The sequence below is a fragment of the Spea bombifrons genome, chromosome 2, assembly GCF_027358695.1.
Source record: "Spea bombifrons isolate aSpeBom1 chromosome 2, aSpeBom1.2.pri, whole genome shotgun sequence".
NCBI classification, from domain to species: Eukaryota; Metazoa; Chordata; class Amphibia; order Anura; family Pelobatidae; genus Spea; species Spea bombifrons.
In genome coordinates, this window is record NC_071088.1 from 109879554 (window position 1) to 109901129 (window position 21576).

Consider the following 21576-nt stretch of genomic DNA (forward strand, 5'->3'; position numbering starts at 1 on the left):
TTGAGACCCAGCAGAAATACAATTTGTTGACCATAGCTAGCCAAGCACCTTGAGAGAATGGCATTTAGCAACAGCAATACAACGTTTAAAGCAGTACTTACATAACCGCACACTGGGCAAAGGACAGATACTCCACAAGCACATCTAGACCTTGATTGTCATTGTTTAAAAACTCCCGAACCCACCTGTAAAATATTAGAAGAGAATAGAAGCAAATAAGTCCAGAATATAACAACGCTCGTATATTTTTAGCATCTTGCTATGCTCAGGCAACCTCTTACACTCCAGGTGCTGAGGACTATAACGCCGAACACTCTCAACCACAGCCAAGGCTGTCAAGTTATAGTTGCAATCTAGAACAGACGTGGTCACGACTTTATATTTGGATCTTATCCCATTCTTCCTCTGAAATATGCAGATTGTGATTGGTCTCTAGTTGTAGATGTGGATTATTAATACAGAATACATTTCTACCTTTTAAAGGAAACATTTAGGTGGCAAGTAAAAGTGATCTGAAGCATCTAACCCATCATTTGCAGCTTGGTAGTTCAGACTTTGCCTTTGGTTATCAGTATAAATAGGCGACGGCTGTATGAAATAATAAGTCCCCCAAATTAACACAAACCTAATATGACAAATATACACAAAAATATAAGGAAGTTTTACATTTCCAGGAGGGTGGTAGATATATGGAACAGCCTCCTATCAGAAGTGGTAGAGGCCAATACAGTGTGAATCTAAGACAAGACCAAGGGCTGATTAAGGTCTAAATCTCTACATTGGGAAAATGGGCAGACAAGATGGGCTGAACGATTCTTATCTGCTGTTATCTATGTTTCAATGATTTTAAACAGCTATAGAATTGGTCATACACCCCACTCCTCAGTAACATGGGAAGTATATGCGTGTCCTGGAATCATTAGTGATACAGCGCTACGGAATTTGATGGCACTATATAAAACAATAAATAATAATAATAATGTCTCCTTGGAAAAAAAAAGAATGATGTGAAGTAAAACTGCAATGGTAGGCAGCGTGTCCGTAGTCTTTGGGCCTATTTTGGTTTTAACGGAATGCCTGCAACACAACGTAACATTATAATATAGTTTTGGAGCTTATGGTCAGTCAATTCCCCTCTACACAAGTCTCCAGTTTCATCTAAATAATTGCTAACATAGTTCAGAACATAATCACCCAGCTTACGGAAATAAATCCAGACGAGAAGATGTAATGATCAAACTGCCCAGTCAATGGCTGAGCTATTACACAGGGGCCACAAACAGGACCAATGTTTAGTATAGGCACTGATGTGTTTAACCTTTCCCCCGCCAGACAGTACAATATAGCCATTTTCCCACAATGCTAGGAAACAGTTAGCATAAACTCCTAATGAATCTACATTGTAGATTTTTTATGTTTCTAAAGTCATTTAGAGGAGCTATTTTTGTTCTACCATTAAGCTAAATGTTAATTTGTGCATATATGGTAATAGAAATGTATTTCTCAAATAATACTGATAATGATACTCAAAACAGTGATTCCCAATTCCCGACTGATCTCAGATTATTTGATTTTACTCTGATCTAGCAGATTCATATTTTGCTACAAATGTGTACTTATTATTTGTATATGTCTTGAAAAATATGTGGAGGAGGCAAATATTTGGATTCGGTCACATGGTACGTGGGAGACACTAAATGCCTCATTCATCTGGGTGTTCTGAAATGTTTAGCCCAGTAACGCAACTACCATCGGTGCTACTGAGACAGGGCTAGAGAAAACAGAAGCCAGGGAGTCATTGCTGAAACACGCAGAAGGGCCAAACCTGAATATTCTACACCGAATGCCATAGTCATACCTAGAAATGTTAATCCCAGTCTTAAAAGCTATATTAATTTAATTCAACTAAAGAAATTAATTCCATCACCCACCACCCCCTTCTATTTGATACTCCAGGCATGGGACTATGGCTGCCTGCTACATTGTATGCAACGCAAACATACTTTTGAGCAGTCATTTAAAGTCACTCAACACGTACGTGGGTATAATAAAACCTCTTAATAAAATCTTATTTTGCATTAATGGCTTTCAACTTGGCAAACGTCACCAGGAGTTTCATTTCGTCCAAGGAAACAATTTGCCAAAATTGTTTCATTCCAGATTCTGTTTGAAAAGTATCCATTTGTTGGCATTCCAATAGTACCACATCAACAGAAATATTCAACACATAAAAAAGGAATCTGTACAAGTTTGAGCTTCGCAGGCATTCTGAAACAAATTAGCGTATGCTTTATAACAAGGATGGGCGACATCACAGATACAGGTCAAGTGTACGTTTGAAGTGGACAGCGAGAAGACGTAAATGCCTTTAAAGCGTCACTCATGTCCATATTTTAAGGGATCGTTGAAGCAACCTCAAATAACATTTGGTTAAGCAGGTAAGAAAAATGTTTCATCTCATGGGTTAGTGAATAAATCCCAATGGATTGTCATTTACAAGTCAAAATAGGACTTGTTTGTGCACAGTGTTAAAAATGGGTATGTTAAGAGCATGTTGATAAAATGGAAATGACATCTCTATGGAACAGTTGAGTGATAAAGATCTATGTACACTGGGTGGTCGTTCCATACTTATTTCAGCAGCACTGACATCATATCCTGGGCACTGAATTGAAGTGTTATGGGGGTGGCGTGGAATGTATACCAAAATGAGTGAATTCGTGAAAAATGATCATCTGTGGAACAATTTGGTCAAGGTGTCAAAACGTGAGTGATGAAAATCACTCTTACTTTCTCTTGATACCGCAAAGACAGTTTGACCTTTACAAGATAAACCTTAGAAGAGAGAATTATTTGGACATTTGCATTGTGCACAGTGCTCACCAGAGTGATTGACAATCTCGCCTGCACTAACAATTGTGTCTGGTTTTGAATACAGATCTATCCCTCATTGTTTAGAAAAATAGCACACAAAGATCACAAATGTCTTCATCCCCAATTCACGGTAAATGTTTAATTTACAGTAATCAAAACTAGAATTGTGGCAGGGGTAAAATTGTGGTATTGAGAAGCGTGAAGTTGCAGTGAAGAGAGGGCTCCATGGAGGTAAGAGGGTGAGATGAGGAGGAGGGAGAGCTCCCAGCTGTACGGGAGGAGCAGGAGTGTGTGTGTTTATGTATGTGTTAGTGACAAGAGTTAATGTGAATGTGTGGTGTTGGAGGGAGTGTGTATATATGTGTAAGTGTATGGTGTTAGAGTGAATGTGTGCATGTTTGTCAGTATATGAGTATATGGTGTTAGACTTTGTATGTTTCTCCATTGTGTGTGGGTCTGTTACCATATGATGTTAGGCTTAATGTATGGGTCAGAGTGTGCATTATTTTTATTATCTTTTATTTATATAGCACCAACAATTTACACAGAGCTCAATAGAATACATATATACAAGGGGTATGACAAGATGAGAATTGACAGACTAAGACAAACCGATACATTAGGTGGCGAGAGCCCTGCTTACAATCTTGAGTGTGCATCAGCATATAGCTTTTTAGTATGTGCATTGTGTGTTATTGTATGGTATTAGAGTGTATTGTGTGTAAGTTAAGGGGGGCACCAAAGAAATACTGCACCCAGGCACCACTAACCCTAGGCTCACCCCTGAATTGGGTGCATGTGTATCTCCTCTTAAAATGGGGAAGAAATGCAATTTTCCCCCAGGCAACAGTAAGGCAAAAACAAAGGGGCATGCGCACAGAGGTGAATTAACCTACAATTATTAAAGATTGTGATTAAGGCCCCCATGAATTTGTATTTATTGTAGCACTAAGACTCTGTAATATATTAGTGCTGGTGAAACGCTGGTGAAACCTCTGATGCTTCCAGTTAGTCTTGACTCACATAGTCTACCTGTGTAACAAAAATGAAGCTGACTGTTCCTTCATACCCCAGCTGGTTATTTTTTTCTGTATTTTATTAGTATTAATTTACAAAATATACAGAAAGGGGAGCACACCCTAAAAAGATTACACATTCAGATTCCAGGGTGCTGCTAAATTAAGACCAACATGTACAAACAACAAAGCAGGAGATCAGCGCACACCCAGCAAATGCTATTTAATAGCGCCTAACTGAAGCATTAACATTCGGGACTCCATCACAATTATATGGCCATATATTGTTTAGCCTGCAATTACTTCAAAGTACCCCGATTTCTGCAAGTACTATCTAATTTGACATGGCTATATTGCTTACAAAAGGAGCTGAATTAGTGGGACTGCTTTGTATTTTAACCCACTTAGACTCTCAAGCAATTTAAAGCCCTCTCTAGACACCATTCATGAGGCATCTGTTTGGCAGGTGGGGCGCTCAACCCTAAGGTTTGGTCAGAATCTGCAATTCTGCATAAAAAATATACAGAAAAGGGAACACACCCTACTATTCATTTTCCAGGCCTTTCTGTATATGATGCATATGTCTCTATGTATACGCATGAGCACTGTTCGGCCATTGGCAGAGTCAATCAGGAAATACATGTTACTTTTGACTTGTTTTCATGTCAAAGCTTGGTGCAGCATATTGTTTACTCGAGAGGCATCAAGGAAAAAACTCAAAGTAGAAGAAGAGAAATCCCCCCAAAGATCCCCAAGACAGCTGTATTAGCTTAACCCGGTAACTACTGCTTCTCTTCATGCTGCAATGTCTCGGACTACTTTAAACCCCTGGCCGTGAGTCTTATCCCACTTATAAACCGTAGCTGTTCTTGCTCATACACACAGGCTTTGGCAAATGATTCAATCTGACACTAAAGCTGTCGGCTTTGTCTTTTCCTCTCCCAGGCCAGCGGCCCGCCTATTTCCTGTCTGCTGGCTCTCCATTCCCCCACCACCACCTCCTGCTCATTTCCTGTCTGACTGCATGCTCTATTTCTGGGGATGCTTTCAGCTGACGTCTACAGAGGTAGAAACCCATTAGCAACCTAAAAGATGCCAAAAACATTTATATCGATGCAAGAATAAGTTACGTTTTCTTCTTTCACATATATCTACTTTATATGTTCCCATAAAGAATGCATTTCTTTTTTAAATTAAAAACTGGTGAAAACAGATTACGGAAATTGCGTTTCTGCAATAATTGTTTTACCCTATTTTACTTCAAAACATTTTCTGCAAATTATGCTTAAATTATTTCATTCAACATTAGAAAAGTTGTTCACCGGACAAGTATCAAGCATTATGGTTACTAGCAAGATTATCATTGTCAGGGAAGTCCCCATCATGACTGGCAGAATAATCAGGGGTAGCTGCCAATAATGACGATAGAAGAGGGAGGTGCTCTTAAAAACTCTGTGACACTGGAAAACAAACCAATACCACATGCCTCAGAAGAACAAGGAAACAGAAGATTTGTACCTGACAATTTATTTTCCTCGTCATTTCCTGGTAGCATGAAGTAGGAAACACTATATGGACAAAAGTTTTGGGACACCTGACCATTACACCAACAGGGACATTAATATGAAGTTGGTCCCTCATTTGCATCAAACAGCTTCCACTCTTCTGGAGTGATTCTGTGGGAATTTTTGCCCATTCATCCAGTAGAGTATTTTTGAGAACAGGCACTGATGTTGGACGAGAAGGCCTGACTCGCAATCTCCATTTCAGTTTGACCCAAAGTTGTTCAATGGGCTCTATGCGGGCCAGTCTAGTTCTTCAGGCAGTGATTCTTATCCATTCACCGCTACTTGAGGAATCTTTAATTTAGAGCTTCTCAGACTGCCAAGAGTTCCAAGAGATTTATAGAATACTTTCTGAGGAAAATTGTCTTGTATAACAGCTCCCCAACTCTAGGCTGGCATATGTCATGAACATTGTACACACTTGATCCACCAGGGCATGCCTACTTGCAGTCTCTCTTCTACAGCAACCATCTGGGAAAATCTGCCAGCATAACAGGAATGGAAAATTGCATCCTCACTGTTGCAAAGCTGTAACAGATGGTATGAGATTCTGGACCTCGCTGTCTGAAGAAATACCCTCTGAAGAGGAGAGTCTTTTCTTAGACTCAGGAACCACAGGTCTGTATGGTTGAAGATGGAACCTCTTATTAAACATCCATCTAAAGTCTCCCAGAGATTGTAAGGTTCTGATTATGAGAATATAGAAGATACAAATTATTCTCTTTAGTGGATGAAGTAAGGGCACAAGGTACTGAATTGAGGCCAAATGTAAGCTCCTGAAACTCCAGATGCCGAACCTCCAATTGCTGCAGCTAAATCCGTACTGATCTAACCCCAGAAGTAAGAGCAATGCTCAAGATCTTTCTAGGACCCCCTTCTCATTATAGTCCCTGGGATTGCTTCTGCCATAAGGGTAATCTTAGAGGCAGCGCATAACTCCAGACAGGCCCCATGCAGGGTTCCTGCTCTAAATGGAAAGTTATTCGGGTGGCCAATGGAAAGGGCCTGCCCTACATTAAGGTGTGTAAGGGTCTCAGTCTCACGGCACCCTACCTTCTGTATAAAAGTCAATGTGACCCACTGTCTCCCTTGTACTGCCATGCAACATAAGGACATTTGTTCTACCTGTGGCACAGATTTTTCTGGCAATGCATTGTATGATTGCAGTACTAGGGTGATCTATGCTACTAAACGCACCAATCCTATATTCTACAGCCATTAGACCAGTATGGATAAGCTCCCTCCTGTTCAAGGTAAATGAGGATTCTGCTTAAAACTTGCTAGGGAAGTATGGAGACATTTTAGTGTGGAGACACTGGCATATTCCGACCTGGGCCAGAAGCCCCATTACCACTTAACTGGGGAAGATCATCCTATAGGACAATCAGGCTTTGCATTGCAGCTCAATAGGCCATGGAGGAGATCCATTATAACCAGCCCGTTTACACTCTAGAAAACTCTGCCTCAGAAGGATGTGCAGCTCTGATTTTAGTGTGGATATTGTGACGGAACCCTCCATCACCAGGGCCCCTGGAGAGGCCTGACTGCCAGCCTCCTCCCTACTGACTATGGGCCCTGACTTTGTAAAGACTTCTGTGGCTACCCCAGCAGGATATTATCTCATCACTTTGCTGAGGGGATTATCTCTGCCAGACAGCCAGGATCTGCAACCAGGGAGTGACCGCCATTGTTTTACTTTAATATCAGACCCCCCCACCCCATGAGGCACTACTATGTTGCCCCCCCTTCCCCCCAGTTCCACCACTACAGACATTTACCCCGGCCATCCCTGGAACTGATTTCGGCCAGTAATAGATAGTGGAGGTTGAGACCCTATTGTATTGTTAATCCCTTTACTGCCCCTGTTGTCTCTGGGAGGCAGATTAAGGGGGCGGTTTGTATCCCAATATCTTGTTTTAGGTTAATGTTCTGGATATATCCAGCCCTGTGTGTGAGAAATAAAGCAGTCTTCGTTTTGGTCATACCCTGCACTGAGTGTCTGCTAGTGACTGGGAAACCGGAGAAAGTGTGTGTCCCAGGCTAAGGAAGCACAAGTCAGCGGAGGTAGTCGGTCGGACTATCCAGCTCCGTGACAGATATCATATCCCAACACTCAGCAAAGAGGACCAAGTACATCATTGCTTATAAAACATATCACTGCCTAGAGCACCAACAAGCTTTAAACCAGTCAGGGACTTTTCCTTATATAAAAAAAAACTTGCGTTGTGCTGAGCATAGTCAGTATTAATTAAGGATGTTCTATAGGCACCACAAAGGTGAGATGTACAGAAATGACCTAGTGGTGAAGGCATATTAGGATCCCTGAACGTGCCATTGAGGTACAAAGACAGCAGCAGGAAGGATCTCCAGCTGCTAAGGCTCTCTCAGAGTGAACAGTCTGCAGGAAGTGACCATATTCCTGTCTTCCAGCTTCTTTTTCAGCTGCCACCTACGACTGTCCTACCACTAATGATACCAGACAACTGCATCACTGCACTAAAAGAGAAATGTTTTTGTCCCTAAACTCTGCCCAAACTACAGCCGAATATGGTAAACAGAAGGTCTCAGGTATGTCTGCCCAAAATAAGTTTCAAATCATATCCAATCATTGTTTCATTTAAAAGCATGCTGATCAATTATCTATGCCAAAGCTACTGGACAAGAGGACTACCGCAAGAACTTGCAGTGGCACGATCATATAAAACAGATGAAGCAGCTCCTAAGGACCCCTTTGGTCTAAGGAGCCCCTTAGAGAATACAGGCGCGGTGAGAATGAGAATCATTTTATAGCACTTTAGTCACGGCAACCCCCTGAGGCTGAGGACACATGGGGGTATGTTTGAGTTTGGGAGGGGGCACTTATGGATTCCTGGGGAGACTCATTACCTGCCTGCCCAGTCCCCTCTTATGTTTAAGTCATCCTGTGCTCATTGGGGGGGCACAGGGTGAACGGGAAATCCTGTCTGGTCTGCCAGAACCAGACTCCCATGAACTAGCTGGCTATGGGGACTCTATATGCACACTCCATGCTCCTGACCAGGAACCACGGCAATGCCGCCCACAATTGTGACCGTGTAGCTACGGACATCCCCACCACATCGCTCTTTTAGGGTTACACTATGCTTGTCGTGGGCAACACTCTGGAGGTGGTTAAAGAGAGGAAGCTCATTTGGGAACCCCGGTTTTATTACCAATCTTTAGGACCGGGGTTTATCCAGCTGCGGCTATGGAACTCTGGCCCGGCTACCGTGCAGACTATTCCCGGGGACATTGACACTCAGGGTCCTGACATTAGATCAAGTCGCTTTTTGGAATATAACATACTCGGACCCTGAGCTCTCCATTGGTACCCCGGGATTGACGCCACTACCTCGGGATCAGCCCAAAATAGTGACTCTTTGTTGGCCATAGAACTGTATGAAGGCGTCTGGCTGTCTGGAAATGATGGGATTATACTTCTGATCCAATTATGTTTCTGTATATAAATAGCTGTGCTTTTTCCAAATAAACCGAGTCCTGTTTTCGCCCCCTTAACATCGATGTTGTCTGATGCTTGGGGTGGGCTGCTGTAATAACTCGCAGTCCTTTTCAGGACAGGACATGCGTTGAATACGCTAAGCTAAAGCTAGCCACAGCGCCAACGCAGCGCTAGTGCAGCGGCATCCCCCTTCTCTTTACAACGCTCGTTCTGTCTGGCGCTAAAGGGGTTAACTGCTTGCGTCTCGGGAGGAGGAATCGTAGTTTGGCGGAACTACCCAGTCGGGGTACAGGACGTCCAGTCACAACTATAATGCAACTTTTTCTTAAACTTATAATTATGTCTTAAATTAAAAAAAAACAAACATCACTGAGGGCCCCATGTCTTTGAATATACCCAATACTGCTGTTATTATGCCACCTCATTAATGCGCAACCTCACGTGCGTCTTTGGAGTCCATGTTTTGTGGCGCAGACATGGTTCCTTTGGTCAATGTTCTATATAACACTTTGTTTACAAAAAAAAGACATTTGTGTAGTTTAAAAGGCATATTAAAATATGGAGGCAAGTTGCACATTTTTTTCATTTAAGATAAACAAACCAATTTCTAGAATTCTTTGGTACTCACCCAATATGATTAGTCCGGAGAGAGATTTCTAGCTCACGAAGAACTTTAGTACTTTCTTGAACCCTTCTTCTGAACTTCTAAAACATGACATAAAATGACTCTGTTAACACTAATATACTTATCATCCTGTTTTATTTCTACTCTCGTTTTGAAAGCAGGGGAAGGGATAAAGCTTTCAGAGAATAAATAAGTAAATTTTTGTATATTCTTGATTCTATTATTTTAATGACATCCAACTGCCAGCATCCTCTGAGTATTGGGCTGTTTATAAGTGGAGAAGCATGATTTATAATAATAATACAAAAATTTGAAAACAAAAATAATTTAAAACAATACGTATGCAGGTTTAAATACATTTCAGTGTAAAATAACTTCATAAACATAAAACCAATACCAAAAATTTTCGTTCTTGCGTTCTTTAAACAGCTCATAAGAAACTCAGCAAGGGTAATGTAATACAGGAGGTACCAAAAAGTAAGTAATCATATCAGTTACTAAACAAAAATGTACCAATAGAGTCTTAAAGCGGTTGACCAGTACTTCTCATTGTTTTTACTATTCTCATGACCTTCAGCCACCATTAATATAAAACTAAGTGACAAGTTCTGGGCATTGTGTGCAAGCAGTAACGGAAGCAGCGAGAATATTCAAAAATCACATAAAAAAAACAAGGGTTTTTGAGATCCAGAAGAAAAAACAAATACTACATTACCTTCCGTGTAACTCCCGGGTCTAGAAAGGACTGAAGTTTAAGGATATAGGTGTGTGGAGGATTTTTAACTTGAAACCGTTCCTTTTGGAAGAAAAAAGAAAACCACAGTAAGAATAAACTAAATAAATTGCACCTACCAATACAAAGTAATGTTGGTGATCACGGATCAGGGACTCATTTCCTTAACTATCACATTCTGTAAAAGATTACAGTGGAACCTTTTTTAAACCAAATATTTCAACTAAAAGGTATAATATAATGCTATGTTTTCCAAATTCTCTGAAATTCAGCAAAACCATTTCAAATCTGTTAATCTGCATTGGCAAATAGTCACTGTAAAGTAGCACTTTTCAGCACCCTGGTTCCATAAAATAGGACCTTGAACCCATACTTTGCAAAAGATAAATATTTTTGCCCGGTTTCTACTGTAGTGACTGGAGAGCTGGTTAACCCTTAACAGCCAAAAGGCTCACATTAAGTGTTCTTTACCTGGTCACAGATAAGATCCCATTTCTTCTCATTGTCATATTGTCTCAGAAGTCTGGCCTTGTCTGGAGGGAGGTTCATGGAGCTCTGAGAAGGAAAAATAATAAGAAAAAAATTATATATATACAGACATAGCAAATAATTGAACAGAATTAAAAGCACAATGCTCAACATTAACAATATTATACAGTGCTGTGAAAAAGTATTTGCCCCATTCCTGATTTCCCTATTTTTGCATATTTGTCACACATAAATGTTTCAGATGATCAAACCATCACAATAGGAACAGCATACCAATAGTCAAACACCGTGGTGGTAGTGTGATGGTCTGGGGCAGCTTTGCTTGCTTCAGGACTTTGGTGGCTTGCCATAAGTGATGGAACCATAAATTTCCCTCTCTATCGGAAAATGCTGAAGCAAAATGTCCACCCATCAGTTTGTCCTGCTGCATAACCCAACTGCTCTCGAGCTTTAGATCACAATGATCTAAAGCACACAAGAAAGCCCACCTTTAAATGGCTGTAAAGAATTAAAATGAAGAATTTGGAGTGGCCTAGTCAAAGTCTTGACTTGAGATGCTATGAAATTACCTTAAAAAGGCAGTTCATGCTTGAAAATCCTCCACAGCAATCTAAAAGCTTCATTGCCAATTATCGCAAACATTTGCAGTTGTTGCCGCCAAGGGTGGTACAACCAGTTATAAGGTTTAGTAAGGTAATTACTTTTTCACATGAGTGATAGTGTTTCATTACTTCTTACCTTCAATAAATAAATGACCATTTAAATATTGCATTGTGTTAACTATTACATCATCAGTTAGATGATCAGAAACATTTAAATGTGACATATAAGTAAAAATAGTAGATAATAGGATGGTGCCTAATCCTGAATGGTTGCATTAAAAGCTTGATTTCTAGTATGGCTAAGTGTCCAAAGCCTTTCCAGAAAATGATTTACCAGAGTAAAGTTGACCTTGTTTATTCAAATAAATTAATCTTTGCCTCTCTCGTGATCACAGTGGAGCAGAGAGAGAAAGCAATCACTGTCAAAGGCCACATACGTGGCTCCTGTTAGCTCCTACCAGCAGAGAGTGGGTTAAACTGAGATAAAACACACATGGATATGAAACATACTGTTGTCAACAATATTATATTATGTGAAAACCATGTTTCAAAAAATAAAAATAAAAGAGTTGCACTATTTTAAAAGCTTTTCAATCTACAGGTAAACCGGTTTGCAAACTACAGCCAATACAATATTTCAAAGGTGAAAAAACAAATGGAGATTGTAGATGAAGAGAAGTTTAGGGACAAACTGTGATAACTGTTTAGCCAGCACTCTACCAAAGCATAGTGTTCAGATAAAGATGTGTTCCATTGCAGTGAACATACACAAACTCACTAACAAAATACTAACCAAACCGGAGCTAGGCAAGGAGACAGAACTTTCAATTCCATAACCCACCATCCAATAGGGAAACGTAATCCAAAATATTACAACACCAACATGCCTGGCTGGCCACGGGGTTCAAATAATACTTTTAAAATAAATAAGAAAAGCCACACACATATTGCGATGTCAGGAACACCACAGAATATGTAAATACAGAGTACATTTGCTTTTTTTTATTGGAGGATATTAATTATAAACTAGTGCATTAAAAGGATTACCACAATAGCAGTGAATGAAGCTAACATGCAAGTATTCTGCATATTCACATTTAAATGCAATATTCTGCATTTAATGTTACCCTTGGCTCATTTTGGATCTTCTGAATTCCGGTTTTTGGAATCAGTTTTCCGCTTCCTTCCTTTGTGCCGGACGGGGATACTCCCAGCACACAAAAACAGAAACGTAGTTTAGTGTGATCACCGATAATCACTGGGTATGCTGTCTGCCCTTGTGAAAAACAGCCCACTGCTTCCCACACACTTATAGCCTGTCTAGATAGCAACTTTCTGGCAGGAGCGTTCATATTAGGAACCCCCTACACACACTTTAAAATGTAAAAAACACCCACAATCTCACTCACAAACTCACTCGTACTCACGCTCTCACACATATCTGTGTCCCTGTCTTCTTTCCAGCAACTCCTTTTCTTCCCTTGAGTCTTCTTGTTCTTTCTTCGTCTCCCCGGTATCACTTTACTGAATAGATCACACAGCATCCATACCTTCATGTTTAATTAAGCAAGACTACTGCATCAATATTAAGCCTTGATCTAAATTCTAACCGGTGTTAAAAATTTCATAGTGAATTTAATCTTCATATTGTCCGTCTATGTGAAAACTTCTTTTAAATTTACCAGAGATAAATATATCTCAGGAAATAGAAACCAGCCATTCTTAGGAACAATTGTTGTTTTTTTTCTAATTGATCATTAAAGCAGACTAGATTAGTCGAGTAGTCGCAGGCTGGGAATGCATGCACAATCATTTGGAATACATGCATTCTATCTCAGCAGCTAGGTATGGGACCCATCGACAACTCGAGATGTGCTGGAGAATACAAAGAGATTGAATTAACAGCCTTGCAGAGTGTTTCACATAAGAAATACTCAACAGAACACAGGGATGCCTTGGATAACCTAAATCATGTAAAATCTAGCCTTACAGAGAAGCAACCCTTAAATTGAGGATTGCGGACACTTCCAATTAGATTATATGGACATGGGACTATTTTCGATCTTATTTGATTTTCCTAATTGGAACAAAGGCATTTTTTGGCTACCAAGTACCTAAGTGCCAGTGTAATGAAAAGCAGGCAGTGAGTCTATAAGGCCAGCTAACAATTAATGAACTGTTACCTGCTGAGGCTCTGCCTTAGTGCAAACACTGTGCCTTTGTGCCGATTTCCCCTATGTAAAGGCATTATTAACCGTGTGGGCTCAAGCCTCGAGTACCCTTCACGCAACCAGCCTTTGCAACACAGTTTCTCGTGCACGTTCTTTGGCAGAATTTGGCAATTTCAAGATTTTGTTCTCCAAAGGATCTCATTACGGGCAGATTTAGTGAAGCTCAGACTTAATGCGCTGCATCGTTCCTGCAACACACTGAGCAGGATATATTTTAAAGAGCGGTTATTAAGCGTGTTTGCTTGCTGGAATGTTAAAAGGTGCCCTTTTGATAGATCTGAAAGCCATAGGAGTTCTCCTAATGTAATGAAGAAAGAGGAGCAGGGGTTATTATATGGGGGAGGTGGCTGGCTTTACTTATGTGCTCTCCTGCTACACTGGAGCACATCTGTCCAAGCTCCCAGCATGGCCCACCTCTCCCTTCCCAGCAGTCAGAACACATATACACACATCTCAAATTCCAAAATCTCCCATCCACCTTCAACCTCCCACCCCTGAAAAGTGCCCCTTTTGCAGTAGCTAGCCTACAGACAATGAGTTATTTTCAGACCGAGCGCTTTAACAGGAGCCAGCTGGCCCGTCGCTGAGGGTGCAATGTTTTCAGAAATCACAAGCCCCTCTCTGTGCAGGTTTTCCCTTATTCTGGTATTTTTTGTGGGGGGGGGTTTTCTCCTTCCATTCTAGCACAAACTTTGTAAACACAGCCATGGAGGCTCGAAGTAACGTAGTACCACTGTCTGCCTGGAGATAAAAGGATATGGCAGCACTGAGTCGCATTAAAAAAAAAGACATCTAAAAAGAGACGTTTTGGGGATTTAAAGAGTTTAATGCGTACATGGGTCAGCATGCAATTACCCCAGAATAATAAACCAAATAAACAAATAAAATGGAAAAAAACACTCCTACTGCACTTCTGGGACACCTAAAATAGCACAAAAAGAGGGCAAAAAAATAAAAACATGTAACAAATGACCTCACAAAATGGACACTTCAACTAGATTGGGCCTGGAAACTAGGCTTTTTAGGATAGTGTGGGTGTATTGGTCAAACCTTTTTGTTATTTTTCCTGTTAACTAATTAAGTGCTGTGGTGTAGCAAAAGGCATTTCTCTGAAATAGATGGTTTTAACCAAAAAGTAGGATAACACCTCATAAGCAGTTATTGTTTTCTCTTGGTTTCACAAAAGGCTGCAGGCTGAGAACCAGCAAAATTGTATGAAACGCAAGTAAAAATGGACATCGGACATGTTCACAGGTCTTTCTCCAAGACATGTAGACATGGAACAATGCGACGTCAGACTCATGTTCTCTCTGGCAGAATATCTGACATGTATTACAGTCTTTAGTCTTGAATGCTGAACTACACACGCCGAACGGAACTAAAGACCCCCAAAAATAGCAATTCCAAGCAAGATGTGATTCCCTAATTGGCAAAATGAATTGCAATAGATTGCCACTTTTTAAGATTACTTGGGTCACTTGTTCGGGCATAGGCACCTAAGTAGACTCAAAAGAATGCAGTGTATGGCAATTTAGTTAGCCAATCACAGATATCCTCTTCACCAAATTTGCGGAGGTGGGGAAAGAGATAATGGGGGTTATTTATAAAGAGTAATAAAAGTGGTTTTACAAATTGGAGCAACCAATGTGATGTTCCTGCTGATTTGATGCTCTGGTAAGAAGCCCGCTTTTACAGCTTTCATTAGTACTGGGTTTTGGGTTTTTTATATAAATAAAACTGAATATGTCTTTTGCACAATTGTTTGCTACAAACAGAGTCTCTGCACAATCTGATCTGTAAAAACCTTTTCGTGTAAGCATGTTCTTCCTGTAATGGATCAATGTCTTGTTTTAGGCTCCCTACACATTTATGCTAAGGTTCATAACCCAGTATTGTTTATGCATTAACAGCGCCGTGCAACTCCAGGCACTGATGGACGCCAACAGCCTGAAAACAAGAGGAATTCATGTTAAATTGGAGATGATGCAAGGTGCCCCTAACGCTAATACCCAGATTCTCCAGTGTGCAGCGGTATAATACACGTAGGAGCTTTACAAACACGAGTAAGGACTCGCTGACATCCTTTGAAAAGTGAAAAGATTCCTGGTGAGTTTGCGGGATATTATTTGCGAGTGGGAAATGGTGTAGCACAGTGAAGTTTCACAGGGGAAGATATAATACAGAACACCGGGAACTGATCACACATGGCACGCTAAAAGCACACACTGGGGCTCCTTTACTCTCTAACACAGCAGCTCACTCTGTATGACCAAAGCCTGATGGGAAATGTAGTCTATTCTATAGATTTAACCTATAGAAAATGTCTTAGACAAATAGATTCATTACAAGCAAATAAAAACATCTTACAAGTGCATCAATCCCCCCCCTCCATGGTCAAAGGGATCCCTTAGAGACCATTAAGTATTTCTGTGAAATGCCCCAATTCATACCCGATCTGAAGCAGTGATCGCTAAAGCTCTAAATATGATGTATCTATTATATATACACATATATATACTTTCATCCCATTGTAAGTCATTGTGTATTTGATAAATACCATTAAACATTTTGTACTGCAGTTATCCTTGCCTGATCTTTTATGTGCCAGTCGATGGCCGATGTAATGTAAATACTGAATGCGTACAGAGCACTCGTTACATACAGGATTCTAGAATACATCCAGCAGAATGGGAAAGCAGGGAAGGTCACTTGCTGTTAATCAGATCTCACTGATGTAATACTGCAATGGGCTTCCTATAACAATTACCATTATGTGCAGCATTAAATGCATTAAAACAATACAGACAGGGGGAGTTTGCCATGCGGAGCACATTGTCTGTAAGGCTGGAAATTAACCCCTTTTAGTATGGAAGCGGAAGTGAGGAGAGTTATTGCCTCCCAGACTGCTCTAAGTTAAATATTTTTGGTATTTCCCTGTATTTCCAAAGTAACCGTTAATAACAGAATGTGAAGGAAGCAATACTACCATCTTCTTGTAAATCAACCTGCTGGGTGCTTTGTGCATCCACCTGGGCTGCTGACGGCCAGTGCAATATACCATAGAGATTAAAAGCAAACACTTTTGCCATTGCTTGAGAGTTGGTGCATTGGAGGGGGCCGGTACCCCCCATCTGTTCCAAAGCTCAGGCACATGATTGCTTGATAAGTAATTTTGGCACTAGAACACCCGTAATTCAAGCAACTGAGTGTGTGTTTCTCTATGAAACTCTATGTAACTATTAGGGGGACTATGCCACTACAGACTTGCGTTGCTGCTGTGACTGGATGACTTTCTGCCAGCCAGGACGCAGTTATAATCACCATACCAAGACATTTGAGACAATTGTATCCTAGTGGGAACAGTTTGGGGAAGGCGCTTTTCTATTCCAGTATGACTGTGCCCCAGCGCACAAAGCAAGGTCTATAAAAGACATGGTTGAAGGAGTTTGAACTGGAACAGAGATTGCGAGTCAGGCCTTCTCATCCAACATCAGTGCCTAACCTCACAAATTCTCTACTGGATGAATGGGCAGAAATTCCCACAAGAACACTCCAAGATCTTGTGGAAAACCTTCCCAGAAGAGTGGAAGCAATTATAGGGCCAAAGGGAGAACCAACATATTAATGTCTATGTATTTAGAAATGGACCAGATTGTGTTTTACCAAGAAACATTTTTATGACTCAATAACTACAATTACTACTAGCATGAAACGCATTATACATGGAGCTTGCTGCTTTATGCTTTAACTCTAATGACCTAATTATGCACATTTTCGTTAAATACTTTTTTTTTTTTATCTTAGCCACGATCCCATACAGTTTATGTTTTCTGGAGATTTCCTGCCCAAGGTAACAATTTAGAAAGCACTATAGTGTACTTTTTGCTAAACTCGGTAGAAGAAAAGCAGCTTAACTTAAACCAAGCAGGTTGCGGCTCTCCACCTGTTCGATTACTGATCCCAGCATCACTGGATCATGAGAACCGTAGTTAAACAATGAGAGAAGCTGGTCGTTGATTCTTATTTCTATGGGGAAGAAATTCTGTCTCTGAATATAATTTAAGGGGTTAAAAATAGCAAAATCCTACAGAGACACATCCTTCCTCTTCTATTCTGCTGTACCCGCTCATGTGCAAAATAATAATAATTTGTTATATCCTCAGAGGCCACTGAACACAATGGAACCATTTCCTTTAGCTTGTTTGTATACATGTGCATATGTGAATGATTAAAACAAAACCTCTGGAATTCCAAGCTTCTGGTTAATAAAAAAATGTATATATAGATTATAAATAGCTTTGCAAGCGTACCAAACACTGAGCACTGGGACGCTTTGTGTAGGCATCAACGTTACAAAAAAAAAAAGTATCACCTAACAGGCACTGTTTTGTCCATTTTCTTACATTTTTAAATGTTCAGCTGTTTCAAGAGATCTGCACAAACACAACCTGTCTTGAACATGCTGAATCTATCTATGTCCTGCAAGCATATAACTTGTGATTGAAAACTTTTTTCCCAATAATTGTAAAATTGGCTTACAACGGGTGCAGAAAATCAAGATGGGTAAATGTCTGCCTATTCTGCACTGTACTAGTTAATGGGTTAAGCACAATCCTTTTGGGCTAATGCATTTTGCAGGCCAACGTTACTGATAGAGCACCGCTGGGTCATAATTGACCCCAGCAGCAAGGATGGAATGGGATATGATGCAGTGCTTTTAAAACGTAGTACCGTATTTGCTCGATTATAAGACGAGGTTTTTTCCAGAGCAAATGCTCTGAAAAATACCCCTCGTCTTATAATCGGGGTCGTCTTCTCAGACCCCCCAAAAAATGTCTGCTGGGGCCATGCTGCTTACCGGTCGCGAGCAGCGTCTCTTCTGTTAGAAGCAGGAGGACAGGAAGCTTGCAGCGTCCTCACAGAGCTCTATCTCCCCCTCCCTCCTCTGGGGGCGGGGCCAGAGAAGTTGCTCTACAGCCGGTCCCCTGCAGAAGTCTTCGAGTGAGAGATCTGCAGTTCAGGTAAGGGGGTGGGGGAGGGTTTTTGGGTAAGTATGTGTGATTAATGTGTGTTTAATGTGTGAAGTATGTGTGATTAATGGAATGAATGAGTATTTAAATGTGTTTGTGTGTGATAGCATGGATGTGTAAGTGGGGTGGGGGTTGTAGCATGGCATAGGGAGGCTGTAATCCCACTACTATCATCCCCAGGTTCCAGCATGTACTGGCTGCCTTGGCTTGATAGGAGTGTGATTGCTGTTAGCAGTTTGATATATATATATCAAACTGCTAACAGCAATCACACTCCTATCAAGCCAAGGCAGCCAGTACATGCTGGGTTAAAAGGCATATCATGGGGCTGAGTGGCATATAGGGGGTTAAAATGCATTTCTGGACCTCCAGAAATGCATTTTAACCCCCTATATGCCACTCAGCCCCATGATATGCCTATATACCTCCAGAAATGCATTTTAACCCCCTATATGCCACTCAGCCCCATGATATGCCTTTTAACCCCCTATATGCCAGAGTGGCATATAGGGGTATAAGGCATATCATGGGGCAGAGTGGCAAATAGGGGGGTATAAAGCATTTCTGGGGGCAGAGTGGCATAACTGGGGGGGGCAGGTTGGCAAATAAAAGGAAATTTAAAAAATATATTTTTCTCAATCATAGCTTTTATTAAACATGAAAAAATAATTTACATGAATTAATATTTACTGGTAAAACTTTTTTCCTATAGGGTCGTCTTATATTCAGGCTTTTTGTTTTTTTCCTAAATTAATATTTTGATTTTGGGGGGTCGTCTTATAATCGGGGTCGTCTTATAATCGAGCAAATACGGTAAGTTAAGAAGTCATTTTATTTCAATAATAAGTAGGCCTGCTGGGATTGCTAAACTTTAGTCTTGTGTGAAGTACACACAATTCCATAATAGGAAAAAGTAGCAGTAACAGACACTTCCACTGGCAAACCCCAATGGCAGTCCTTAATGCGCGGGTTACGGCAGCATCGGGGATGGCAGAGACACCCTGCGTGGCTCTCTGTGCCAGAAGAATACGGTTTCCTCGTGGAAGGGAGGGGCGGCTGATTCATCCTTCAGCTGGTTGCTTCAGTCCAGCAGAAAACAGTGGGAAGATGGTTATCCAAAATCTGCAGAACACTATGTACGCTTGTTATGAAATTAGAGGTTTCTGGAGATACAAAATGTTACACGCATACCATCTTCCATATAATATATTAATATTTTTAAAAGGGACAGTCTAGCACCCCGAACGTGTTCACTTTTTTTGAAGTTAGAAAATTAGATTTCTGTCAAAATGCTCCACGCGGGAGCTGTGGCAGCAAATTGTATGTGTGCCGGCTGAAGACTGCGATTGGTTGATTTGAAGGCATACTTAAGTACACTTCATGCCTTCAGTAGACACGGGCAAGGGGAGGGGGAAAAGCACACAACAGGAAGGGATCAGCAGGTTTTTTGTTTTGTTTTTAATCAAACTCTTAAGGCATACTTTACTTATATGAAAAGTAAGGTTTGTGCAATTGTTCTCTTAAGTGATTAAAACTAAACTTTACTGGCTCTTCCTGGGGACACCCCAGCCATTATATGCACTTCAATGCATGCAATAGCTGAATGTTTTTTCTCTACATATGGGATTAATCAAGAGCTCCTCTATATCGTTCCCTGTGCACCAGCTATTTGTACTGCAGGGGATACATACTAACCACCAGCTGTGACTACCAAAAATCTTAAAAGGGGTCCAATTGCTTGAAAAGCCAAGGCTATACATGGAGTTTTGCTATAAGTAAGCCAGACGAGCTCCACAATAAAAGGATCTCCAGTCCTCACAGATTTTCTCAGGACAATTAAATTCATTGCAGATTCCTACAATCTTTACCAGATGTATTTCCAGCAGACAATTTACTAATCATGCCACCTGAGGTGAATCCTGGCCCCTGGGCAAAAATAAAATAGATATAATAATATTTGCTCTACTGATGAGAATTTCTTTATAGTAGCGTGTAATAACTTTCAGAAGCACATCATATTCATGGTTAGTTTTTCATTAGCTGGCTGGATTTTTCAGTTCCTATTGACTATGGCGATTATGGCATTCTAAGTTTTTGGAACGTCGCCACTTTTTTCTTAGACCAAGTAAGAAAGATGTGTTAATGGCTAAGTCATCAGGAGGTGGTGACCCTACTTCTCATGAGTTGATGTGACGGCCTGTTAAAATCGGTAACTACCATGGTAGTTACACAACATTGGGCTACATGTACATTTCATTATAAAGCACATATAAAAGTGAGAAATGTAACCACAACAAAAAAAGAAGAAAAAACACCATTTACAAATATTACCCAACTGGCTTGTTATTATATCTTTGTACAATAAAAAAAAAACCTGACTGGCTCCATCTATAACATAAATACCAGGCAATCTGAAAACAATTATTGGATCTGTGTTAAATGGCTTATAATTGGTGTCTATTACAGCACATGTTCCTTGTATATAATTAACCCTTCTGAGTATCAGGGAGAATAGTAGAGCAATGTGCAGTAATTTGTCACAATGTATTTTAGTTATGTCTACAATAAGTACTTAATACACTGCTGTGTATTGCTGAGACCCTAGATTCTGTTTCCGAGCATGTTTGAGAAAGCCTAGTGTTGGCCTACAGCAAAGCATGGATGCAGAACCCAAAATTTTTGTTTATAATGTGTTTTCACAAATATTGTGCCATTTTCTTTTTTCTAGCTTTGTCATTTTAGCCTAATTTACTAGACTCCTTATCATATTGACATTGTGAACAATGGAATGGCTCAGTCCTAACCACTCTGACTTACAGTATGACTCATGAGAGTCTATTTAGGAAAGAGTTGCTTCGGATAAGTGTGACTTCATCAACATTGCCATAACAATCAGCTCGGTGTGTTGTTTGAACAGTGAAAATCACATGACT

General features: G+C 40.5%; 1 protein-coding gene across 3 annotated transcripts in view; it reads right to left on the reverse strand.

The window, feature by feature from the left end:
• FMNL3 (formin like 3) overlaps positions 1-21576 on the reverse strand; it is a 60773-nt gene that overhangs the window by 13477 nt on the left and 25720 nt on the right. For all 3 annotated transcript variants that reach the window (XR_008346275.1, XR_008346274.1, XM_053455551.1), the window contains exons 2-5: positions 10763-10846; positions 10274-10354; positions 9562-9638; positions 102-185 (exon numbers count right to left, since the gene is read on the reverse strand). Coding sequence is in view for 1 of the 3 variants with exons in the window: in XM_053455551.1 (XP_053311526.1) it covers positions 102-185; positions 9562-9638; positions 10274-10354; positions 10763-10846 (326 nt within the window). In the remaining 2 variants the exon portion in view is untranslated. The remainder of the gene's footprint in view (positions 1-101; positions 186-9561; positions 9639-10273; positions 10355-10762; positions 10847-21576) is intronic.